This window comes from Ornithorhynchus anatinus, chromosome X3, assembly GCF_004115215.2.
Source record: "Ornithorhynchus anatinus isolate Pmale09 chromosome X3, mOrnAna1.pri.v4, whole genome shotgun sequence".
In the NCBI taxonomy this organism is placed as follows: Eukaryota; Metazoa; Chordata; class Mammalia; order Monotremata; family Ornithorhynchidae; genus Ornithorhynchus; species Ornithorhynchus anatinus.
The window spans coordinates 17,350,871-17,374,215 of NC_041751.1; the positions used below are offsets into that span (position 1 = coordinate 17,350,871).

General features: G+C 49.6%; 2 protein-coding genes across 4 annotated transcripts in view; one reads left to right on the plus strand and one right to left on the minus strand.

Moving 5' to 3' along the window:
* The window catches only part of LOC100078953 (cadherin-6-like), a 59,703-nt gene extending 52,717 nt beyond the window's left edge, over window positions 1-6,986 (plus strand). For all 3 annotated transcript variants that reach the window (XM_039910644.1, XM_029053991.2, XM_039910645.1), the window contains 4 exons: window positions 521-642; window positions 1,640-1,757; window positions 2,627-2,878; window positions 5,430-6,986. In XM_039910644.1, the coding sequence (XP_039766578.1) occupies window positions 521-642; window positions 1,640-1,757; window positions 2,627-2,878; window positions 5,430-5,920 (983 nt within the window). In that variant the 3' untranslated portion in view covers window positions 5,921-6,986. The remainder of the gene's footprint in view (window positions 1-520; window positions 643-1,639; window positions 1,758-2,626; window positions 2,879-5,429) is intronic.
* A 14,044-nt stretch (window positions 6,987-21,030) lies between these two features.
* Window positions 21,031-23,345, minus strand: part of DROSHA (drosha ribonuclease III) — a 46,503-nt gene continuing 44,188 nt past the window's right edge. Inside the window, exon 33 of the mRNA XM_029053917.2 lies at window positions 21,031-22,980. Coding sequence (XP_028909750.1) covers window positions 22,850-22,980 — 131 coding nt within the window. The 3' untranslated portion in view covers window positions 21,031-22,849. The remainder of the gene's footprint in view (window positions 22,981-23,345) is intronic.

Sequence of the window (23,345 nt, forward strand, 5' to 3'; positions counted from 1 at the left end):
CAATAAATTCAGTTGAATAAATGAATGAATCTTCCCAGGGAAGGATTGCACCACCTCAGGTTGCAGCTCTCCTAAGGCAGCTCCTCACCTACTGCCCCATCTGGTACCATGCCTGTGCCACACCCAGCAAGCTGCAAGCCACCCCTCGGGGGTCCAGTTCACAACAGCCATGGCTGCTGGGTGGTACCCGGGTGTGGCCCCCTGGTGACCCCCTTAGTTCTTCACATCACCCAACCCTAGGTCCTTCCTAGACCCACCCTAAAGACTGTACTCAAATCAGTCCAAGGCAGGCAGCTGCCATGGATTTCCCCACCTCCCTGTCCTTCCGTTCCCCTCTGGGAGCAGGAGGAAAACAGGCCCGATTCAGTCAGCCAGGCATTGCCTCTCAGATTCGCTCCTGGCCATTCTAGCATGAGTGGCCCGGTGTTCCCGAGTCCCCCAGCGATCAGCAAACTCCAGGCCGGCGGAAGCAGTTCTCCTTGAGGGGCTGTGGTCACGCTGGGGTTTTGCCTTCCCGCAGGCAACCCCAGACAAAGCAGCCGGGTGCCACTCTTCATTAAAGTCCTGGACGTCAACGACAACCCCCCACAACTGGACCAGGCCTACGAAACATTCGTCTGCGAAAAGGCCACGGCGGAGCAGGTAGGTGGAGTCTGGGCCTGCTGGACCACTGGGGTCAAAGCTAACGAGCCTTCTGGGACTCCCACAGGCAGGCGAACCGGGCTGTTTAGTTCAATTCACCCCCCCATTGCCATGGGGCCTGCTGACCTTCTCACTCAACTTCTCCTGTCCCCGGCCTCTGGCTTACCCCCTCTCCCTTCAAGGCAGGCAGGCCGCTGCATTTTCCACCTTCAAAGCCCTTCTCAAATCTCATCTCCTCCGGGAAGCCGTCCCCAATTAACCTCATCCCAATCAAGCAATCCATGGTATTTACTGAGTACTTACTGTATGCTGAACACTGTACTAAGCGCTTGGGAAAGTACAAGTTGTTAGACACGATCTCCCAAACCCCCTTTACCCATAAAATACCCCTTCAGCATCCCTGTGCTGTGCGCACAACCTATGTAAATTTTTTTCCCAGCGCTTAGAACAGACCTTAACACACAGTAAGCGCTTAAATACAAGAAAAAAAAATGTATATACCCTATTACTTCTTCCTACCTCTAAATTATTTTATCATCTGTCTCTCCTGCTGCACAGTAAGCTCTTCGAAGGCAAGGATCAGGATTACTAACTCTATTGTCTTCTACCAAGCACTTAACACTGCCCGGTAAATACTAACGATTGATTGATTGATCCTAGCAGAACGGCACAGCCTGTGTTTCCAAAGGCTGGGGATTGAGCACTTTGGGGTCAGCCTTTCAGTACGGTTGAGATTTGCAAGGTCTCAGAGTGAGGAGGAACGTGGGCCAGCAAGCATAGTTCCTATCAAGCTAACGGAATCAGATGGTGGGCTAAGGTGATGGAAAATAGCAGGATTTTCACCCAGCCCACCAGAGATTTACAACCAAGGGATCCCCCAGGCACTTTTGACTTGCTCCCCTGGGGAATTAAAAAAATTAACTAGGAAAGGCCTGCTCACTCCTCTGGTGGGAATCTGTGGTCACTCTTTGCTTGTATTCACACTCACATTCCTTAGCTAATACAGACCCTAAGTGCTGTGGATAAGGATGACCCTCACGGTGGACACCAGTTCTCCTTCTCCTTGCCTCCAGAAGCAGTCAATAGTGCCAACTTTACAGTTCAGGACAACAGAGGTAAGTGGAGTCACCTCTGCTCCAACCTGTGTTTTCACTAGACAATCTAGAGAAAACTCGATAGAATAGGGGAGCAGAATAAACCCCAATGTAGCTGTGAATTGGTTCTAATGTGCCAGTTGCGGGGAGTGACAGGATGATGTGGCAACCCCTGCTATCGATGCTTCATTAGCTTTACTGTGAGAATCCATTGCCTTGATTTGATATTCACTGTTTACTAGGAACTCATTTTAAGCACAATGGATCAGCACAAAGAGTGACGGTAAACAGTAGTCAGGGAAACAAATCGAGCACAATCATTCTCACTATACGATTTAGCCTTATAAAGTTTGCAGTAAGCTTAGTCTTTTTTTGTGAGGTTTTTTTTTTTACTGTCACCCTTGACCTAGTGGAAAGACACCGGGCAGGCCAGGAAGTCAAGAAACCTGAGTTCTGATCCCAGCTCTACCACTTTGCCCTGTTGGGTGACCTTTAGGCAAGTTACTTGGCTTTTGGGGCCCCAGTTTCCTCACCTGTAAAATGGGGATGGAATATCATTCTCCTCTGAGACCAGAAACCTCATGTAGGATGGAGACTGTCCAATCTGATTATCTTGTATCCAGCCCAGCGCTTGGCCTGGGGCCTGGGACACAGGGAGTGCTTAACGGATAACGTGAATATTATCTCTATTCCTTTTGAATCTGAGAGTAGCCAGTGCCTTGCACTGCCTCAGCTGTTGAGGTGTAGGGAGGGGTGGGGCAGAGAGCAGCTACCACATTGTCGGATAAAAGCCCAGACTTGAAATGGATAACGGCGTGGCTTTCCAGGGCGGGCCGGGATCCCGGGCCCTCCCAAAGTCTTGGAATCACAGGCCTGATTTTGGCTTTCAGACAACACGGCAGGGATCTTCACCCGGAAGAACGGGTACAGTCGGCATGAGATGAGCGCTCACTTCCTGCCCGTGGTCATAGCGGACGGGGAGCACCCGGCCCAGAGCAGCACGGGGACGGTGACCGTCCGCGTGTGCGCCTGTGACCGCCACGGGAACATGCAGAGCTGCAGTGCCGAGGCCCTGGTCCACCCAGCCGGGCTGAGCACCGGGGCCTTGATGGCCATCCTCCTGTGTGGCGTCATCTTGCTAGGTACGGCGGGGAGGGGGTGGGGGGCGCTCAGGATGCGGGGAGGGGGCATCCATATGGGGGGTGGGTGTGGCAGGGTGTCGGAATGGAGGCAGGGGATGGGCAGGGGGGTGGTGAGTGGTGAGATCACCAGTACGAGGGGCAGAAACCACTCAGTACAGGAGGGTGGGAGCAGCAGGATGCCGCTTGGCACGGGTGGGGGGCGGGTACACAGCAAGGGGCTGCCCTTCCCAAGTGCCTATTGCAGTGCTCGGCCCACGGCAGATGCTCAGCAAATACTATTGAGTGTAAGTTCCTGAGGGCAGGGATCGACTCTACTATTGTTCTCAACCAAGCTACTGGTACAAGGTCTTCACAGTAGGGACACAGTTGACACTGCTGGAAATGAAGAGGCTATTGATGATGTAGTGGCCTCTACATGAGGGCAGCACGTTTTGGGGAGCACTTCCTTATGGAAAATTCCATTTCTGCATCCTAAATTTGAAAGAGCCTGATGTCCACCCTTAGGGTCAGCCCAATGCTTGCCCCGAGGGTCAGGGCCAAAACCTGTCCTGAAGGTTCATGTCAGTCCAACGTCCACCCTGAGGGTCATCCTGACAGAAGCTCAGACAAGTCCAGAAGTGGAATCCTGGACCACAGGTCCCTAGGCTGAGTCCTGGGCAGGAACCCAGACATCAGCATCCCCTCCCGGCAGACATGTGGAATGGGGGGCTCTGCAGGGGCGGGAGGGAGGGAGGGAGGGTGAGGGTACTCAAGTGTTTAGACTCAATCGTATTTATCAAACGCTTACCGTGTGCAGAAAAGTGGACTAGCAGAGCCCAGAGAGATGGACTAGCATTGCCAGGGTGCTTACTACCCTCTGGGGACTCTGCCACTGTCTCCATAGTCCCTCTCCCTGCTCTCTTGTCTCTGCCCTTGAGACTACCGGGCTGTGTAGTCCCAGGAGGAACAGGGGGAAGGCTGGAGGGATCCTCTCACTCTAACACTTGATTCCATTTATTTGCTATTGTTTTAATGAGATGTTCATCCCCTTGATTCTATTTATTGCTATTGTTCTTGTCTGTCCCTCTCCCCCGATTAGACTGTAAGCCCGTCAGAGGGCGGGGACTGTCTCTATCTGTTACCGATTTGTACATTCCAAGTGCTTAGTACAGTGCTCTGCACATAGTAAGCACTCAATAAATACTACTGAATGAATTGAATGAATGAATAACACAGCCCCGGCCAACCGTGGCAGTCATTGGCCCTGGAGAAAAGGGGCCAGCCTTAATGCCAATGGGAAGACCTCCTGACTCTTAGAGGATCAATGAGAAAGAGCAGCATTCCTTTCAGGAAGAAGGGCTCAGGATCTGTGTCCCACACAGCCTGGTGGCCCGAGCATAGTACAGAGGATCAGGAGACCCGGGTTTGAGGCCTGTTGTGACCTTGGAGAAATCACTTAAACCTGTCTGGGCCTCTTTTTCCTATCTGTGAAATGGGGTTAAGATCCACACTTTCTCTGCCTCCTCGACCGTGAACCCCATATGAGGCCTATGCCTGGGTTGATTATCCTGTTTCTACCCCAGCCCTTACCAAAGTGCTTAGCACAGAGTAAGTGCCTCATAAATACACCTGTATGAATGATCCAGTCACCAAGATTCACAACTGGAGGTTGAAGGAGGCTCTGCGATGTGTGAACAGTACACCTCGCCTCAACACCTCCTCGTGTCTGGGGAGCCCCTTCCTTTCCCATTTCCAGACTGCCTCAGGGTTAGCGCAGGTCTTCTCTCCGTGGACTCCTGGAGCATAGGCTCCAGGAACGACGACTCGCTCAGAGGAAGAAACGAAAATGGCAGCAGGCACCGCAGGGACAAAACCAACAGGCCAACAGGGAGCGACCTCTCCCTCCAGGCGGTGCAGGAGTGGCGGGTGGCCATCCGCTGGTCTCGGCAGACACCGTTACGAACGTCCGGATCATCAGCCTCATCATCACCACACCCCACCCGAAACATCTATGTATATCTATATATATTAACAATAGAAACACGCTGATCTCTATTGTCAAGATGTGATATACAAATGCCTGCTTGGAATCTGAAGGTTTTTTTCACCCTTTCCTGAAGGATGAAAAAAAGTCTCCCAAACAGGTTATTTCTGACACCTAGGTCAGCATAAGTGTCCCACATATGCCCAGAGGTAACAGTCTTTTCCTTAGAAGAATTTTCCTAGCATTTTGAGTGTCAGGATTATTTGCACTCTCACTCCTGGACTGTAAATCTCCCTCTCTCTCTCCGTGAGACGTCTTCTCTTTTCAAAGAGTTCACCCTTTCCAAGAGGTAATAAGCATCTTCTGTTGAGAGAATCCCGGGTGGTTCCATATGGGGCCCTATCACCTTCCCACGACTATCGATCCCAGACTCGGTTGTCGTGAAATGGCAGACTCCCTCGCCAGGGTCGAGCCAGCCGCTCTCTTTGGCAACTCTGCAGTTGGTCGCCTGTCTGCGGGAGTTGGGCTCGGCACTGATTGGGTGGTAAATTAACCCTCCTTCCCCTTGTGTCTTCTCTCCGCCGACAGTGACAGTGGTCCTGTTTGCGGCTCTGCGGCGGCAGCGGAAGAAAGAGCCTCTGATCATTTCTAAGGAGGACATCAGAGACAATATCGTGAGCTACAACGACGAGGGCGGGGGCGAGGAGGACACGCAGGCCTTTGACATCGGCACGTTGAGGAACCCCGAAGCCATCGACGACAAAAAGCTCCGGCGAGACATCGTGCCCGAGGCCCTGCTGCTCCCTCGACGGACTCCCGCGGTGCGAGAGAACACCGACGTCCGAGATTTCATCAACCAAAGGTTAAAGGAAAACGATTTGGACCCTGGGGCGCCCCCCTATGACTCACTGGCCACATACGCGTACGAAGGGAGCGGCTCAGTGGCCGAGTCCCTGAGCTCCCTGGGGTCTGTGACCACGGACGGAGATCAAGACTACGATTACCTCAGCGACTGGGGCCCTCGCTTTAAGAAGCTGGCAGACTTGTACGGGGGCGCGGACAGTGACAGGGGCTCCTAATTCGCCCATTGACTTTTGTGTTTCCTCCACCGTAGTGAGATCCGCCAAGTGGCTCTCGCTTTCTAGTTATCCACGGTTCCGTGAAGGGTTCTCTCCCCTACCAGTTTTCAGATGTTCCATGATTGCCGTCTGTGTGGGTCAGATGTTCCAGACTTTCTCTAAGATGCTTTCACGAGCTTCCGAGAGGCAAATGTTCATAGCCTAGGGTGCCCGGCCCTCCCAGCAGGGCTTGCAGGGCGGTAGAGGACCGGGAAGGTGAAGAGCGAGGGAGGTGGTCTGGCTCCTCCACCCTCTCTGGACCCCAACTCTCAAGTGGGCTCTGTCTCAGACAACCTGCGGTTCTCGCTGTATTTTACCCCGTGGCTTCGGGACAGCTGTTGGAACCGTTCCATGCCTGTGGTGGAGTTAAGAGCCTGGGGTTTTAGAATTAGCTCCAGTCAGTCCCAGGGAGGGCCGCTCTCTTAACGAGAGGCCCCCGATGGGCTGATTATGAAAGCGACTCTCAGAGATGTCCAAAATACCACATTCCGGAATTCCTTGCTGCTTCTACACAACCACTGAATCTAAGGATTGAGGGGCGAAAATTGGCTCATCCCACCACAGGGGGAACCAGGCAGGAGAGGGGCTGGCCCACCCAGCTGAGGCTCACGGGGGAGTCTTGATGGATGATCCCCCTCTTGCAGTGGGTTTGGGCCAGAGGATTCAAAAATAAAAATAAAATAATATCCCCTGGAATGAAGTCACCGTGATTCACACAGTGGTCTGAGGCCAAACCTTAACCGGGAATGTCTGTGCTTTCTTCTCGACCCCTATGGACACACACATCCGTGCAAAGCCACACAGACAGATATGTACATATACACCTATATGTACATACCTCCGTGCACACAGACGTCTATGTGAGAAAATATGGGGCGGTGGAGTGTAGGATCACAAGTGAAAATGTGCATTCTTGTACTTGGTGGAGGTCTCGACGGATACTCAAAACTTGGTCCTTTCTTTGGATGCTTTATTGGAGATTATTAAAGGCCTAATTAAAATGAAAGATGGCTTTCAACAACACGAAGATCTTCTAATAGTTTTTTACTTTTGTCTCTATGGCAATCCTGTCACTCTTGTCTCGGAAACTAATAAAACAGTCACGGTCCTCCCCCAGCCCCATTAAGATACGCAAGGACCAGAAAAACAATCCAATCTATTCTTTCTATCACTGAGTGATTAGCATCATGGAGCTGATTATTTTGGGAATCGAGCCTAGCTGAACTAATCTTTTCAGCATGTTCCCATCATTCATCTCGGTTGACTGTTCTAATGAGTTGAACATTAGAACATTGCAATGTGCAGTGATCAGGAATCTCCAAAGTACTGTAACTTAATGACCCTTGTTTTCAACTTATGAAAAATAATGTTTGTGTACATACAAGATATATATAGATAAATATATACTTATGCATATGGATATGCATACACGTCTATAACCGGTCTTACATAGCAATTTATTTCATTCAAAGCTCCTTTATGGTAGATATTTTTTTGCTGTGATTTCAAAATTGGGACAGTATCTTGCCAGTTCTGTCCTATTCACATAAAAATTGTTGGGAGTGATTTTTTTAAGAGGGGTATTCAGGGAGAGATGATTCTAGATCAAGATGATGATGCTAGATCAAGTGCTTAGTACAGTGCTCTGCACACAGTAAGCACTCAATAAGTGATTGAATGAACGAATTTAGAATTCCATTATTAAAATGCAATGAAGAGCCAAGAAAGGACATATGCCATTTCTGCACACGCCCAACCAACCTTTCCCCAGAAGATTTCACTAGTTCCGTTGAGTGAGCCTTTCACACCAATACACTGATCCCGGCCCGCCATCACGGCAAAGACAGAGTGATCGATGGATTGATCTTTTGGGACCGGGTTGATCCCAGAGCCCCTAAAAGAGGAAGTTGAGCGTCTTCATATAAGGAAGATTCAGTAAGGGTTCAAACCCTTCCTGGTGTTGAATGGCAAGTGATCTTTCCTCCTTACTCTAAAAAAGTTACCACCTCTTTAGCAAGGCATAACTTGTGCAATATCTTTTCAGGGGAAGCTTCTCCTTGCCCTACGTCCCTCCCCCAATCTGTAGCGGGCAGCGTCAACACCCAGGGCATGAGGACCGGGTAGACGGGGGTGAAGTTTGGGAATCCAAACCCCGAGGTCTGTTGGTGACATTTCGGGCTTGGCCAACCCTGAGTCTGGCTGGGGGAGGTGACAGAGAGGTCCACCCAGGGAAGGCCGCAGAGCTGAGAGAAGCTGTCAGCAGCCCACCGGAGACAAATCGGAGCCAAGCAGCAGAACACGAGTGCCTAGATTCCTAGGAGGTGGGGGCCAGGACCAGTGGGTCATGGCCTTTTTTTTTTAATGGCTTCTATTAAGAGCTTACTATATGTCAAGCACTGTTCTAAGCCATGAGGTAGACACTAGTTAATCAGGCTGAATACAGTCCCTATCCTGCATGGGATTTACAGCCTAAATAGGAGGGTGGACAGGTATCTAATTTCCATTTTGCAGTTGAGGAAAATGAGGCAAAGAGACTTCAAGTATCTCGCACAAGGTTACAGATCAGGTAAATGGCGGAGCCGGGATTAGAACCCAGGACCTCTGGATCTCGGGTCCATGTTCCATTCACTAGGCCATCCTGCTTCCCAAAACCTTATTTTTCTATAGTGCTTTTATTCCCATAGCGCTCCTGTAGTACTCTCCCAAACACTTAGTACAATGCTCTGCACATACTAAGCATTCAACGAATACCATTGATTGATTGAATTAGCTCATTCTAGCCTTCACAACAACCCTGTGAGGTAAGTAGAGGAGGCAGGTGGTATTATTCACATTTTAAAGAGAAGGAAACTAAGGTACAGAGAAGTTAAGTGACTTGCCCCTGGTCACACAAAGCATGTTAGCGGCCCAGCTTGGGCTCGAACCAGGGTCTTCTGGCTCCTAGACTGTCTTTGAATAAGGAAGGGAGGCAGGTGTGCTTCCACAATCAAGAAACTGGTGACAGGTTTGTCTTGGGAACCAGTCATTCTTGGCCTCTGGCCAGAGATCGATCGTGTTCACTACAGAACGGGCTCCTTAACCTACCACGTACCACTTCAGCTATCATGACAACCAAAATTAATTCTGAAAAACAACAACTTTATGAGGCAGAAGCATTATTAATTAAATCTAAGTGTTACTTTTCCATAATTCAGACCCCCGGGCATCACTCACCAGCAGTTAATGAGGCATAATTCCATCACCCCACTTCACGTCTCCCACCTCTGGCTCCCTATGATCTCAGAGAAGTCAGAGTGTACTTAAAAAAAGAGTGAGAAGTCTAGCACGAGGACCAGGCTGCTGGGAGAAAATGGGTTTCTGGCCTAGTTTCGCCAACACCTCATCCAGGTGGATGGTGTGTGAGGAAGAGCCTGGTCAAAGCTACATCACTCTGCCAAGGTTGATGGCCGCAATTGACCAGGAGTAGTTTATGCTAGATTGACCTATCAACAGTGTTTGTTGAACACTCCCTGGGCTCAGAGCACTGTACTAAATGCCTGAGAGAGCACAAGACAGTACAATTGGTAGACATGGTAGACTTGTCTTCATCCCTCCTAAGGCGTGTGGCTCTGTTCCAATTTATTAGTCATTAAGCTTCTACTTAATACCCCTGGCACATCACGCCATCTCTGCTTTCAAGGAACTTACCATCTAGTAGAGCAACCGACCATCTAAGGAATTACTGTACTATGACAAATATTCCAAATTAACAGACCAGGAAAAAACCCTGCAGCAGCTTCACAGCCTCTCCCAGTCAGGTTCACAGGGGCCATATTGCCCAGCCTCTAAAGGGAGCCACCTTCTGTCCCCTGCCTGGTTTAACCTGCTGAGTGGAGTGGGGTTACTGCCCAATCAGGACCCTGCGTGTCACTTGAAGAGGTTCACAAAAGTCCCTGTGTCCCACTAGGAGGCTCGCCAAAGCTGCTGTTCTCCATCAGCCTGGGATGTGGCTTTAACTCAGGCTGGCAGAGAGAGGCGGCATGCTGCGGGGGAAGGAACTGCTGCTCTTTGATCCCTCCCTCCATCGAGCGCACTCCTCAGTCTGGCCCTGAAGGGCCCCCCATCCACCTGACCCCTTAGCCGAGGTGCAGCCCCCAGCCCCTCCAGACATCTCTGGGTGCCCTTTCTGCTTTTCCAGAAAGGGAAGTCGCCCAAGCACTTAAATCATGAACCCTGGGGCCAGAGGTGATGGACGGGGTGACAGACATTACTGTGAATGTACTAAGCGCTGGGCTAAATCCTTACAGATGAAGGAACTGAGTCTCAGAAGGGTTAAGTGACTTGCTCAAGTTCACCCAGCAACTAAGCGACAGGGCCTGGACAGGTCTCCTGACTCCCAGGCCTGTGCTCTTGCCACTGTTTCTCCATTTCAACATTCCCACAGAATTCTCAGAGACTACAGAGATGAGAAGTGGCAACCTGAACCCCAAACCAAACCCATGTTTTGAACATCCAGTCTACTGCTGAAGAAAATCTTTAAAACAAGCTGACATTTTTGTGGTTTTCATAGAACAATCAAAATAGCCAAGACTTGGTGCCTAGCAGACAGAGGTATAAAACCAATGGGGGTTGGGGGGTGGAGGGGTAGTGTGTGTGTGTGTGTGTGTGTGTGTGTGTGTGCGTGTTGTGTGTGTCACCTCGTGACACAGTCATTTTGGGTCACCCTGAGCACTCTGTATGCAGATGGCTACAGGATTAGGATCCAAACCTGGGGCATGAAAACTCAGACATTGCTTGACTGTCCCAATTTGTTCCATGCATCCCCAAATACCCTCAGTGCATCCCTTGCTTTCCTCTGACCTGTGAAGATGGGGTGTCCATTGGCTTGGGAGCAATCAGTCAACGCTATTTATCAAAAGCTTTTAAAAAAAGTCTAATCCCGGCTGTGCCACTCTCTGCTGTGCACTCAACTTCTCTGTGCCTCAGTTGCCTCATCTATAAAATGGGAATTAAGACTATGAGTCCCATGTGGGTCACGGACTGTGTCCAACCTGATTATCTTGTCTCTACCCTGGAGCTTAGTCCAGTGCCTCGCACACAGTAAGCACTTAAATACCATTTAGAAAATATTACTATTGTGGTAATCGTTAAACGCTTACTATGAATCAAACAGTGTTCTAAGTGCGAGTTAATCAAGTCAGAGCAGTCCCTGTCCCTCATAGGGTTTGCAGTCTTAATACTTTCTACTCGGAGTTTTGGAAGCAAAAGACATTTTCTGCCCTCAAAGAATCTGTTCTATCATCCATACAGCAGGGAGAAAAATGGAAGGCAGCCCGGCCTAATGGAAAGAGTTTGAGAGCAGGGATCTTATCTACCAACTGTATTATACTCTTCCACTAAGGTACAGTGCTCTGACCGAAATAAGCGCTCAAAAAATACCACTGACTGAGACCTCCAGGTTCTAGTCCCAGCTTGCCACTGGCTCCCTGGGTGACCTTGAGCAAGCCACTCAACCTCTCTGGACCTGTTTCCTTACCTGTAAACTATGGATTAGCTAGGTTGTGAGTTCTCTGTGGGCCTGGAACTTTGCTTCACTGTGTGCAGAGTACTGTACTAAGCACTTGGGAGAATAAATGCAATAAAATTGTCAGACAGGATCCCTGTCTAAAGGAGCTGACAATCTACCCACTCCAGCTTAGGTGCTCTGAAAACTCTGTTTTCTATGCAAAAAAGTTGAACTCGATTCCATCTAGATGTTTGTTATGGGCAGGGAACATGTCCACTAATTCTACTGCATTGTATTCTCCCAAGTGCTTAGAACAGTGCTCTGTAAGTGCTCAGTAAATACCATTGTTTGAATTGTTAGATGGGATGGAATCCCTTCACGCTTAGAGAAGGTGACCCAGACCCTCGGTGAGCTTATATGGGCTCTGCTGGATCCTCTCTTTCTCCAGCAATGGACAGAGCATGGACAGAAGGAACCGTTCCCCAAATCGGGACGAGCAGCTCAGCTCTCCGGAGGGTACTGATTCCCAGGTTCACCTCTGTGGAACGAGTGGGAGTGGAAATAATGTTCGCATCAGCCTCACCTGCCCCTCTGGTATTTTTCTAGATTAGTCTTCAGACAGACTAGCTCTTCACTAAAATGGGAGGATCAGACCCCACTCAATGGGTTCAGTGCCAAAGAATATGTCCAGAAAGAGCACCTGGACTCACACACTTAAAGTTGATAAAAGCTCTTATTAGAAATGCTGATTCTTTAACATCTGTGCCTTGCTCATTAGAAATCATCTTCATGTTCTATTTTCACTTTCTTTTGTTTTAACAAAACACCACGACAGAGTTATGAGCTACCTAAGTGGAATTGAGGTCAGAGAGAAATAAAGGTTCTGACGGCTGGGTTTCAAGCATGACCAGGGTTCCACATAGGAGGGTCACTGGGTTATTCGATTAAATTCAAAAGAGCCAGAGATTGCTGCTTTACTGCCCTGGCCTGCAAAATTAAATCTCGTCCTCTAGACTGTTTGCTTATTGTGGGGAAAGAATATGTCCACCAACTCTGCTGTGTTGTATGCTCCCAAGCGCTTCGGATAATGCTCTGCACACAGTAAGAGCTCAATAAATACCAATGATTGATTAATTGATCAGACAGCTGAGGCAGGGAGCCAACCACCTTCCTCAGAACAGGGAACAGAACAGTCTGCTTCTAGGACTGTGCCATGGCCGGAAGTATGCCTAGTGGCTCTCTGTATGGGCTTTCATCACTTTCTATGATTATTAGCTCCTGTTAGAGACAAAACGTAAAGCACTGATGGGCAGTGGGCTGCCTGACAACTGAGGTACACAACAAGAGGGACCTCCTACAGTTCTGCTCAAAGACAAATGGGAACTCTGACAACACACGGTGCCATTTCATGGCTTTGGCCGAGAGTTGGGACTCCAGAAGGAGCGTGGTCTCACAGAAAGACCTCAGTCCCGAGAGTCAAAGGTCCTGAGTTCTATTTCTGGCTCTGCTCTTTGTCTGCAGTTTGACCCTGGGCAAGTAACTTCACTTCTCTGGACCTTGGTTACCTCACCTGTAAGATGGAGAATGAAACTGAAAGCCCTGTGTGGTACAAGGACTCTGTCCAACCCGATTAACTTCCAACTACTCCAGTGTGTTTAGTATACTGCCTGGCACACAGTAAGCACTTAGTAAATACCTTCATTATTATTATTTCAACAAATTCCATTTTTTTTAAAAAGGTGGTCAAGGAAAGCATGGGCCCAAACACGCTGTGGAATTCCAGGCCAGAAACCAGGCCATATGTCCTGCTCTTCTCCTATTGTAGTTTGTGATTTCAGACCCCTAAGAGAAATGTCTTTCATGATTAATTTTTTTTAATTAAAAATTCTTCCAAGTACAAATTAAAATTGATGCCTGCCCCCACCCCCCTTGCCGGAAATGTACCCACTGAAGCGCCCGGATGATGCTGCTTTCCTGGCTTTCTTCTTGCTCAGTGAAGAGCGTCTGATGGAAGCCTTCTCTGCCCAGTGCTAGGAAACCTGTGTGCTCAGGAAGATTTTCAAAATTTAATAATTCACATCTGAAAGGATCTTTGCATTAAAAAAGGAGAGCTGGAGCAATTACTTTCTCTTGGTGTGGCAGGCTTTTTGTTATGGGGAGATGGCAACTGTACACTCTCCCCACCCTGGCCCCTCACAGGTCTTGTTCGCCGAAATTGCTTCTCTGTTTGATAGATTTAAAGATTTGGAAAAAGAATGTGGTTTTACACTGTGATTTTTCACAAAGAGTGAATTTGCCTTTCCGCAAATCAATTTTTGTAACAAGTTATTTATATGCTATGACTCAATAAATTGTTTTTTTCAATGTGTTGTTTTTTCCCCAGCTCTCTCCAACTAGTCTGTATTCTCCTACCACGCACACTGGCTCTTTCCAGATCCTTCCAGATGTCACACTGCCCTGAGATCATCTCCCAGTGGCTCTTGGGAACATCATGGAAAAAGCATGTTCCCAGGAGCCAGAGAACCTGAGTTCTAATCCCTGCTCTGCCCCTTGTCTGCTGTCAGACCTTGAGCAAGTCACCAAGTTTCCCTGTGCCTGTTGCATTATCTGTAAAATGGGGGTTCAATAACTATGCTTCCTCCAACTTGGACTGTGAGCCCCATCTGGGACAAGAACTGCATCCTACCTGATTATCTTGTATGTATCCCAGATAGGTAAGTGCTTTACAAATGACGATTATCACCATTACGGTTATTATTCATGGTAAACTTCGGGAGGACTGACCGAAGATGCCCCTAAGTGATGGAAGGCGTGTTAAGACCCAGTCCTTGAAACGTGGCTGGACTGAAGGCTAAGTCTGAGGCTTGCCCTGGGACCACCTTGCAGGCTGTTTGGCAGCCTCAACCGTGACTGGCTGAGATCGCAAAAACAATCCTTTCTGGGACCCCAGGTGGCATCCTGACAGCTGCCTGGCACCGTGTATCGGGGTGGCGGGGGAAGAGACTGGGTGAGAGTGTGTGGACGGCTCAGTGTAAACCACCACCTCTGCGGCAGCGACTCAAGGGCAGGTCCCGCTGACGGGAACAGCTCGGCGCCTTCCACCTTTAAACCAAAGTCCCCGGCGAGCTAGCCGTCCAGGTCGTTCAGTAGGCGACGAGGCAACGGCCTGGAATGCGCTGCTCCCCCTGCCTGGTGAGGCGCTAAAAAAAAGGCCCAAAACGCAGCCTGTCTGCTGTAGCTGCATGGCTCTGCAGTTTGGCATCGAGGCCACTTTAAATGAATAACTCCGACACTTGCCCAATCTGGCAAGTGAAAGGATCAGAGCGGAAGTCTACCCGTCAGATCGGGGAGTGTTGGGAATTCATTTTCCCAGAAAGTTGGGGGAGACGAAAGATATCCGCAATTCAAGCAGGGTCTGGAGAGGTTCGTGGACTGCTTGGCTTATGATGGGTTGCTTGAGGCACGCAGAGTGGCTAGTAGATGGAGCCCCGTGGTGGCTAGGAGGAGGGCATTGGTTCTTCCCACCAAAGATAGAGTAGGCATAGTGGTAGCATTTACTGAGCACTTACTTAGTTCGGGGCACTGTATTAGTCACTTGGAAAGAACAAAACCCCTGCCCATGAGGGGTTCTGCTCCCATGTCCTGGAACGATGATGATGATAACAATAATAATAATAAAAATTGTGGCACTTGTTAAGCACTTATTATGCTCCAGGCATTGTAATAAGTGCTGAGGTAGATAGAAGGTAATCAGGTTGGACAAAGTCCCTGTCCCACATAGGCCTCACAGTCTTAATCCCCATTTTACAGATGAGGTAACTGAGGCACAGAGAAGTGAAGTGACTCACCCAAGGTCACTCAGCAAGACAAGTGGCGGAGCTGGGATTAGAACCCAGGTCCTTCCAGCTCCCAGGCCCACGGGTGAGGCACCCCCAGCCAGCCCGTGCTCTGCTCTGAGTGCCACCATTGAGGCAGCAGTTAGCCCCAACATTTGCTGAGCAAGTAGCACTCCCTTCCTCACTACAGTCAGGATCAAACGGCCCAGCCTGGTAATCACATTTCTCTTCATCATCATCAGTGGTATTTATTGACCATGTACTGCGTGCAGAGCACTGTACTAAGCGCTCGGGAGAGTACAATCCAACAGAGTTGGTAGACATTCCCTGCCCACAAGGACTTGATAATGCTACTGCCATCGTCACGGTTACGCTTTTGCGGCGGCGCTAGCTTTCTGCCGATCAATCAGGGGAGATTCAGTTCACTTAGTTCAGGGGGCGATGCAAGATCATCGGCTCAGAGCACAATCCCTGTTCTGCGGAGGACTTGCTATAAGGAGAGAGAGGGCTGGGTAGATCATCCCCATTATTCAGAGGAGCAAAATGGGCCACCGAGAGGGTAAGTGACTTGCTTGAAGTCACACAGCAGGCCAGTGACAGACCTGAGAGTAGAATCCAGGTCTCCTGGCTCCCAGTGAACACTCCAGACCACACGCCCTGCCCGGGTCCTGCCGGTCCCCGGTTCCGTCTACAGCAGTTTTGCCAAGCCAAGGCCAGAGATCAGGCTCTCGGGCTGTTTCCTGTGGGTCTTCGCGGTCCTCTCCACGCCTCTCCCACCTGCCCTCCACCGCTATTCCACAGCCCAGGCAGCGTCTGGCTCGGACCCATTGGCCAGCTGGACTGCACCAAACCCCACAGAGTCATCCCTGGCCAAATGCGGACAAACCCCACAACCGCTGCAGCCCATCTCGCCGCTGACAACGGTGCCACGCGGTGAACCAACCTTCAGGAAGCCCCAGGGGTGCGGAATCCACAACGGCCACGGCTCCCCACCCCCAAGGGCCAGATCGTTGTACGGCCTCGACATCACCACATTCTTAATCGGAAGCCCGTAGAGGGCCAGGAACCCTAATTCTCACCTGTGTTTTCTTCCTCAGCTTTTAGTAGTGAAGCAGAAGCAGCATGGTGTAGTGGATAGAGCACAGGCCTGGGAGCCAGAAGGTCTTGCGTTCTAATCCCGGCTCCGCCATTTGTCTGCTGTGGGACCTTGGGCAAGTCATTCATTTCTCTAGGCCTCAGTTACCTCCTCTGTAAAATGGGGATTGAGAGTGTGAGCCCTACGTGGGACGGGAACTGAGTCCAACCTGATTTGCTTCTATCCACCCCAGCGCTTAATACAGTGCCTGGCAAATACTAAGCACTTACCAAACACCTTAATTATTATAGTACTGTGCTTTGCACTTAATTACTACGACCATTACCACTACACCACATAACCACATGATCTCCAATTTGCTGCCCCATCCCCATCAGCAGGCTCCCCTCACCCCTCTTGCCAATTCCCGGCTGGAGAGGCAATTCAGAACCGTTCTGGTTGGTTCTCCTGCGACTAAGGGTCAGCGAGGGGAATTCCCACAATCCTTACTTCCTCGCGGAAGCCTCTCCCGACCCCGACTCTGCTGCCGCCTCTTTAACCAGCCCTGCTGGGGTGAGCCTCGGCTGGGGTCCCTCTGACAGGATGTCATTCTGGTTTCAGGTCAGTCAGCTTAATTGGGAGAAGGGCTCAACCCATTTTCCAATTAAGACTCCCAAAGGAGTTATCAGAGCAACCTTTAACAAAACAACAATCTCCCAAAAGTCCCTCGCAGCTTTCCTCTAAAGAGGGTGTGGCCGAGGCAAGAGGTTTTAAAGAGAAAAGTAGAGAGAATCGGAAGGAAGACCGTGAACTCTTTCTTCACCATCACAACGCAATGCTCTTTCCTTGCTATTATTTCCACAGCACAGGGGGTGTGTTACATCTATCCCATTATATTGTGAGTTCTTTGAGCGCAAGGACCAGGCCCTGGGCTTTCACTATATGCTCCCACGTGTTCGATCTGGTGCTGGGCAAGGTGTCCGGCCCAGCGCCAGGGAACCGCTGTCCCCATCACTGTCTGCAGTCATCGGATCCTGCCTCTCCCAGCCTCCACTATGGCTCTTCCTCCTCCTAGGTGACCTGGTTTGTCGTGGGGTGGGTGGTGGGAGGTGGTCCAGTGGGGTCCAGGAGCCACTGAGCAGCCCAGGACAGGACAGTTAACCCATGCTGGGGTTGGTGGAGACAGCACCGCCTCTGATTAAGAGGATGAGACAAGAAGGAAGCTAGTTCTGTTTCCTGCTTGTGACCTGGAGGTGGAAGGAGCTGTCAGGCCCCACCCTAGGCCATTAGGGGAACTGAACGGGATCCCATGAAACCTTACAGCCCCGCTGATAGTGGGATAACAACAGTAATGGTATTTGCTAAGTGCTTACTAATTCTATTGATTTTTATTAATGATGAGCATATATCAATAATTCTATTTACTTATAATGATGCTGCTGTCTGTTTACTTATTTTGATGTCTGTCTCCCCGCTTCTAGACTGTGAGCCCTTTGTGGGCAGGGATTGTCTCTATTTGTTGCTGAATGGTACTTCCCAAGCACTTACTACAGTGCTCTGCACACAGTAGGCACTCAATAAATACGATTGAATGAATGAATAGGTGCCAAGCACTGTATTAAGAGCTGAGGTAGATACAAATGATAAGGTCCCATGTAGAGCTCACAGTCTAAGCAAGAAGGAAAATGGGTATTTTGCAGATGAGTTCAAAAAGAATCTCCGTACCATCGGCTTTGGAGCCCTCAATCAGCTCACCCCCCTCCTACCTTAGCTCCTTGATTTCCTACTATAACCCAGGCCACACACTTCACTCCTCCAATGTCATCCTACTCACAGTACCTTGATCTCGTCTATCTCGCCGCAGACCGCTTGCTCTCTTCCTGCCTCTGGCCGGGAATGCCCTCTGGCTTCATATTCGACAGACTCCCTGTCTTCAAAACTTTTTTGAAGGTACATCTCCTCCAAGAGGCCTTCCCTGACTAAGCCCTCATTTCCTTTCTCCCACTCCCTTGAGTCACCTTTGCCTTTGGATCTGCACCCTCTATTCAACCCTCCCTCAGCCTCACAGCACTTACGTACATATCCACAATTTATATTAATAGTTACCTCCCCAACTAGACTGTAAACTCACTCTGTTGTACGGTAATCTCCCAAGTGCTTAGTACAGTGCTCTGCACACAGTAAGTGCTCAATAGGTACAATCAATCGATTGATGAGGGAACAGTGGCCCACAGAAGTGACTTGCCCGAGGTCATAGTAGATACAAGGCAGAGCTGAGAATAGGACCCAGGTCCTCTGACTCCCAGGCTCGTACTCTTTCCCCTAAGCCATATTGGGATGTCTGCTCTGTGTCACTCCGGATACCTCCTGGTGGGGGACAGTGAGAGAGAGGCTAAGAAGCAGAGAATCTCTGGCTTCCAGATGGAAGTTCAGGACTTAACTGGCAACTGCTCAGTAGTTTATGGGCACTTTAGAAAACGCTAAAAGAATCCGCTCGAAGGCCCTTACCTAGTTCCGGTTTCCTCCATAACTTCTCCAGCTTTTTCCCTCCAGTCATGCAAAAGGCTTTCACACTAATTTTCAGGCAGTGGGTAATTATAATCTTCCCGGTGGTGGTAACTCAGCTCAAATGAAAGCTTCACGGCCTGGCTGCCCTTGAATTCCCAGGACAGAAGACGGGCTGGAGACTCAGGAAGAGACTTATTAGTTTCGGCTTTTTTGGGGGTAAGTGTTGAATATTGCAGCTGGGTTTTTTAATCAGGAAGAAAGAGCGTCTGCATTCCCGGGAGAACTGCGAGCCCGAGCTGAAAGGCAGTGGCTCAGCTCTTGTGAATTCCTGCTCACAGGGAAGGAGGTGGGACTCAGGCAGGCTCTACTCCGGGAACGTGAGAGGGAAAGGAAGGTCAAGGCACTTCAGACAAGGAAATAATCCCAACGACAAATTCAAAGATCTGAGACAAAATACCCTTCTCGGAGACTGCCGTGAAGGAAGCTATATTCCCCTTCTGAGAGGCGAAAAATGACCAGTCAGGATATGGGCAGATCCTGTGTGATTCCACATTGCTCCAGTCCACTTCTCCCAAACTATGATGGATCTGCCAGATCTGGATTTGCCTTGATGTCTAGAGGGACAAGGTTGACACAAACTCTATTACACTGGACTCTTCCAAGCACTTAGTACAGTGCTCTGCACACAGTAAGTGTTCAGAAAATGCGATTTGCTGCATGAACAGGAGTCAGGCAGAAGGCTGGCCTGCTCAACCATTGGCTCAGTCAGTGGATAAAATCAAATCCCGGCCCTTCCCTCTCCTCAGACTAGGAGCTTTTCAGGTGACAGAGACTGTGTCCCACTGGATTGTCTTGTTTCCTACCCAGGGTTTAGCCCAATTCTTGGCACACACAATTCTCTTATTGGATATCCTAATTGATAAATGGACAGCTTGGCCGATAGATTAAAAAAAAAATCCAGATTGAGAACTGTGAATCCCATAGGGGACAGGGATTGTGTCCGATTTGATTATTTGGTATTTGCCCAGAGATTAGCATGTAGTAATCTCTTAGTAAATACCCTAATTAATTCATGAAATGCCACATCCTGCAGATAAAATGCCAGATATAAATACAGACAATATGCCCTTCGACCATGAACCCCACAGGGGACAGGGTCTGTGTCCGATCTGCGTATTTTGATTTACCCAGAGTTTCGCGCAGAGTAGTCTCTTAATAAACGCCCTAATTCATTCATGAATGGCACAGTCAGCAGATAAAATGCCACTTTAACGAACAGATGAAATGTCCTTAGACTGGGAACCCTACGGGGGACGAGATCTGTGTCTGGTTAGATTCTTTTGATTTACTGAGATTTTAGCACATCGTAATCTCAATAAATACCCTAATTCATTCATGAATGGCACAGTCAGCAGATGAAATGCCAGATAAAGTGCCCTTAGACAGGGAACCCCTTGGGGGACAAGGACTATGCCTAACCCGATCATCTTGTATTTACCCCAGTGATTAAGAAACGTTCTCGTTAATGAGTGAGCTGAGGTCTCGGAGAGCAGCCGATCCCGCAGGGGTTGTGGAAGGAGGTTCAGGGACCGGATTCCCTATTTCCCCCTTGCCCTTTTTCTCTTGACTGGTTGATGGATATTCCATTGATTTACTGATCTGGAGGACTATAACCTGAAAATTATTTTCCCTATCCATGCTGCCTCTTTGGCAACTCAAATCCCTGGCCCTATTTTCATACAGTAGTAATGGCATTTTTGTGAGTGCCCAACTGTACTGAGAGCTAGGGAAAGTACAAGAGAAGCCCGAGACCCATTCCCTGGCCACAGGGAGCTTCCTCTCTAATGGGGGAAGGCTAACATGAACATGTTCTTTGCACAAGCTGAATAAACCATGGAATAGCCATCCAGTTAAACAAACCAACTCCTCTGGCCTCTGCTTTTTGGTGGCCTCTGCGCTTGTCCCCTGTGAGGGACAAGATCCAGTCTGATTATCTTGGATCTACCCAAGCGCTTAGTACGACACTTGGCACATCATAATATTATTATTAATTTGTTCCTTCCCCCAAACCCCACTCAAGAGTAAGCTCTGATGCGCAGGGAAAAAAATCCTAACAAGGAGTGTGAATAATAGAGATTCTCAAATTCTCCAAGCCAGTCCTGCTTTTTTTTTTTTTTTAATTTTTTTGCAAAAACCGATTTCAAGCAATGAACTGCAGGGCACAAAAGTACAATCTGCAGAGGATGATGGTTCCTCTTTTCCAGCGACTTCGCCAAATTTCCGTCCGCGGGCCTGCAGAATCAAGCCAGAGTCTGATTCTAGAGGGTGGCGAATAAGAACACGCTTTTGATGTCCGCAGATGAATTCCAGTCTGTGGCCTCAGCCTGGCGTACCCTGGACCGATAATTGTAGGCAGCAAAACTGTTCCCTCTGGGTTTCCAATCCAAGCAGTTTTTCCAAGGCTTAGAATCGACAAGGATGAAGACTAGGCGTACGATTGTTCCTGGATGCAGTTGCCATACATCCAATATAAACTTTTGCATTTGCCTTCCATCCCTATCGCTGTGATCTTCACGCATGACTTAAAAAACTTTAGGCCTTAATTTGATCCCAGGGAGGTGATGTAAGGAGGGGTTTAGGCAGTTTTACTGGCTACAAAAGCTCTGTGGAATGCACCATTAAACACACGGGGTGGATTTGTGGGCCACAGAGTACTCGGGGGGAGGGAGGAAAGCCAGAACGCCAGTTCCACTCTATCAAGATGCTACCATATCTCCACCAAGCTCCCTCACTTCTCGCCTTCTGTACCTGCTCATCTATCTCAGAGCCAAGGCAGCAGCTCCCAGCTGTTCCCCCATGGCTGGGCCTTCCCCGAACAAATCCCCCAGGCCACAGCTCTCCCCTTCTTCAAAGCTTCTGAAAATCTGTTTCCTGTCTGGGCGCCTTTCCCTGATTAATTTCTCCCCATAAGCAATCCAATGCGACACCAATCGTCTGGATACACGCCTGGATCACTTTCCGTCATGTCCTTGTTCTCACCCCTGCTCCCATTATTTGTAGGTAATTTATGTCCTCCTCCAAAACAGACCGTAAGCGGGAACTGTCTTTTACTTCTGTTGTACATTTCCCGATGCTCTATGTAGAAGGGACGCCCAGTCCAGCACTCAACCTGCAGGCGGTGTCCATTACAGCATTCTGCACCTTGTAGGCATCCAATATAGTACTCCTCAGATGGCAGGTGCTCAATAAATACATACAGAGCTGTCGGGGATGTTTCCAAGATTCTGGTACTGAAGGTAAAAAGTAAAACTCTGGACTTGGCGGGGACCAGAAGGAAAGTCAAACCCAGCGCTGTCCTCCCAGATGGGCAGATGTTGCAGACGGTTGACTGGTCCCTGCGCCAGAGGATGAAGGCTCTCTCCTCTCCACCTCATTCCTTTCGTAGCGCCCAGTCACTGACAGCCATAGTGGGAGAATCCACCCAATTCTGGCTACTCAGTCCCAAGGAGAGGAGGAGAGATGACTCCGGAGGGCCAAGCACATAGCCCTTTCTTTATGTAAAGAGAATCACTAAAGGACAGAGGCTTCCCTGTCTGTCTCCTCAGCTCTCTCTCCTCAGGCTTCCTGAGGGAAGCGGAGCAGCCCACCTGACCCAGTGCAGTCTATGAAATCAGGAAGGGGAAAAGTTATAAAAGTCAGATGGACGCCATCTTGGTCTTGAGGGGTCATGGCCCAATTCCCAAGGAGCCTGTGCTCAGAGAACCTGCCGCGTTTGATGAGGGGAGAGAGGCCGCTCCCGATTCTCACCGTGTGAAGCTTCCATACGATCCAGGAGCGATACAAGTCCTGGCTGCCGTGCAACTGGTGCCGAGCGGGAAACCAGCCGAGTCTGGTTTGGGGATGGCACTTTCTGGCTGGCAGGTTTTGCCACCCACCTGGGCTCTGGATCGGGTCCCTACTGGGCCCAGGCCCAGCTCGCGCCCCCTTCACTTCCTTCCTTCGTCCACTTCTTCCGGCTCCTTCTCCTGGTGCTCTCTTTCCCACCTCATTTCTTTCAACTCCTGCCGATATTTCCGCTCAATGAAGCGCTTCTGATGGGCCATCTGGGGGAAGTTATCTGACACAAGCAGAGATATTTTACATTTTATACACTGCAACCATCAAAAGGCCTCCTGCTCCCATTTCACTTTCAGGGGGGCAGAAATGGGGGTTGGGGGAAGGGAGGGGTGGCAGCGCAGGGACACCCACAACCGTCTGCTCCTTCCCCTTGGCCAAGCCACTACCGACAAGACATTCCCATTCCAGGATTTGGGCGTCCAGTCTCTAGATGATTTCAGCACCTGTCACGGAGTTGGAGGGTCAGAACCACCAGAGTCAAAGAAAATATTGCACTCTATGAGCGGCACGTGCCCAGTACAGTGCCCTGCGAGTGGCAGGTTTCCAGTCCAGTACTCTATGAGCAGCAGGCGCCCAGAACAGCAC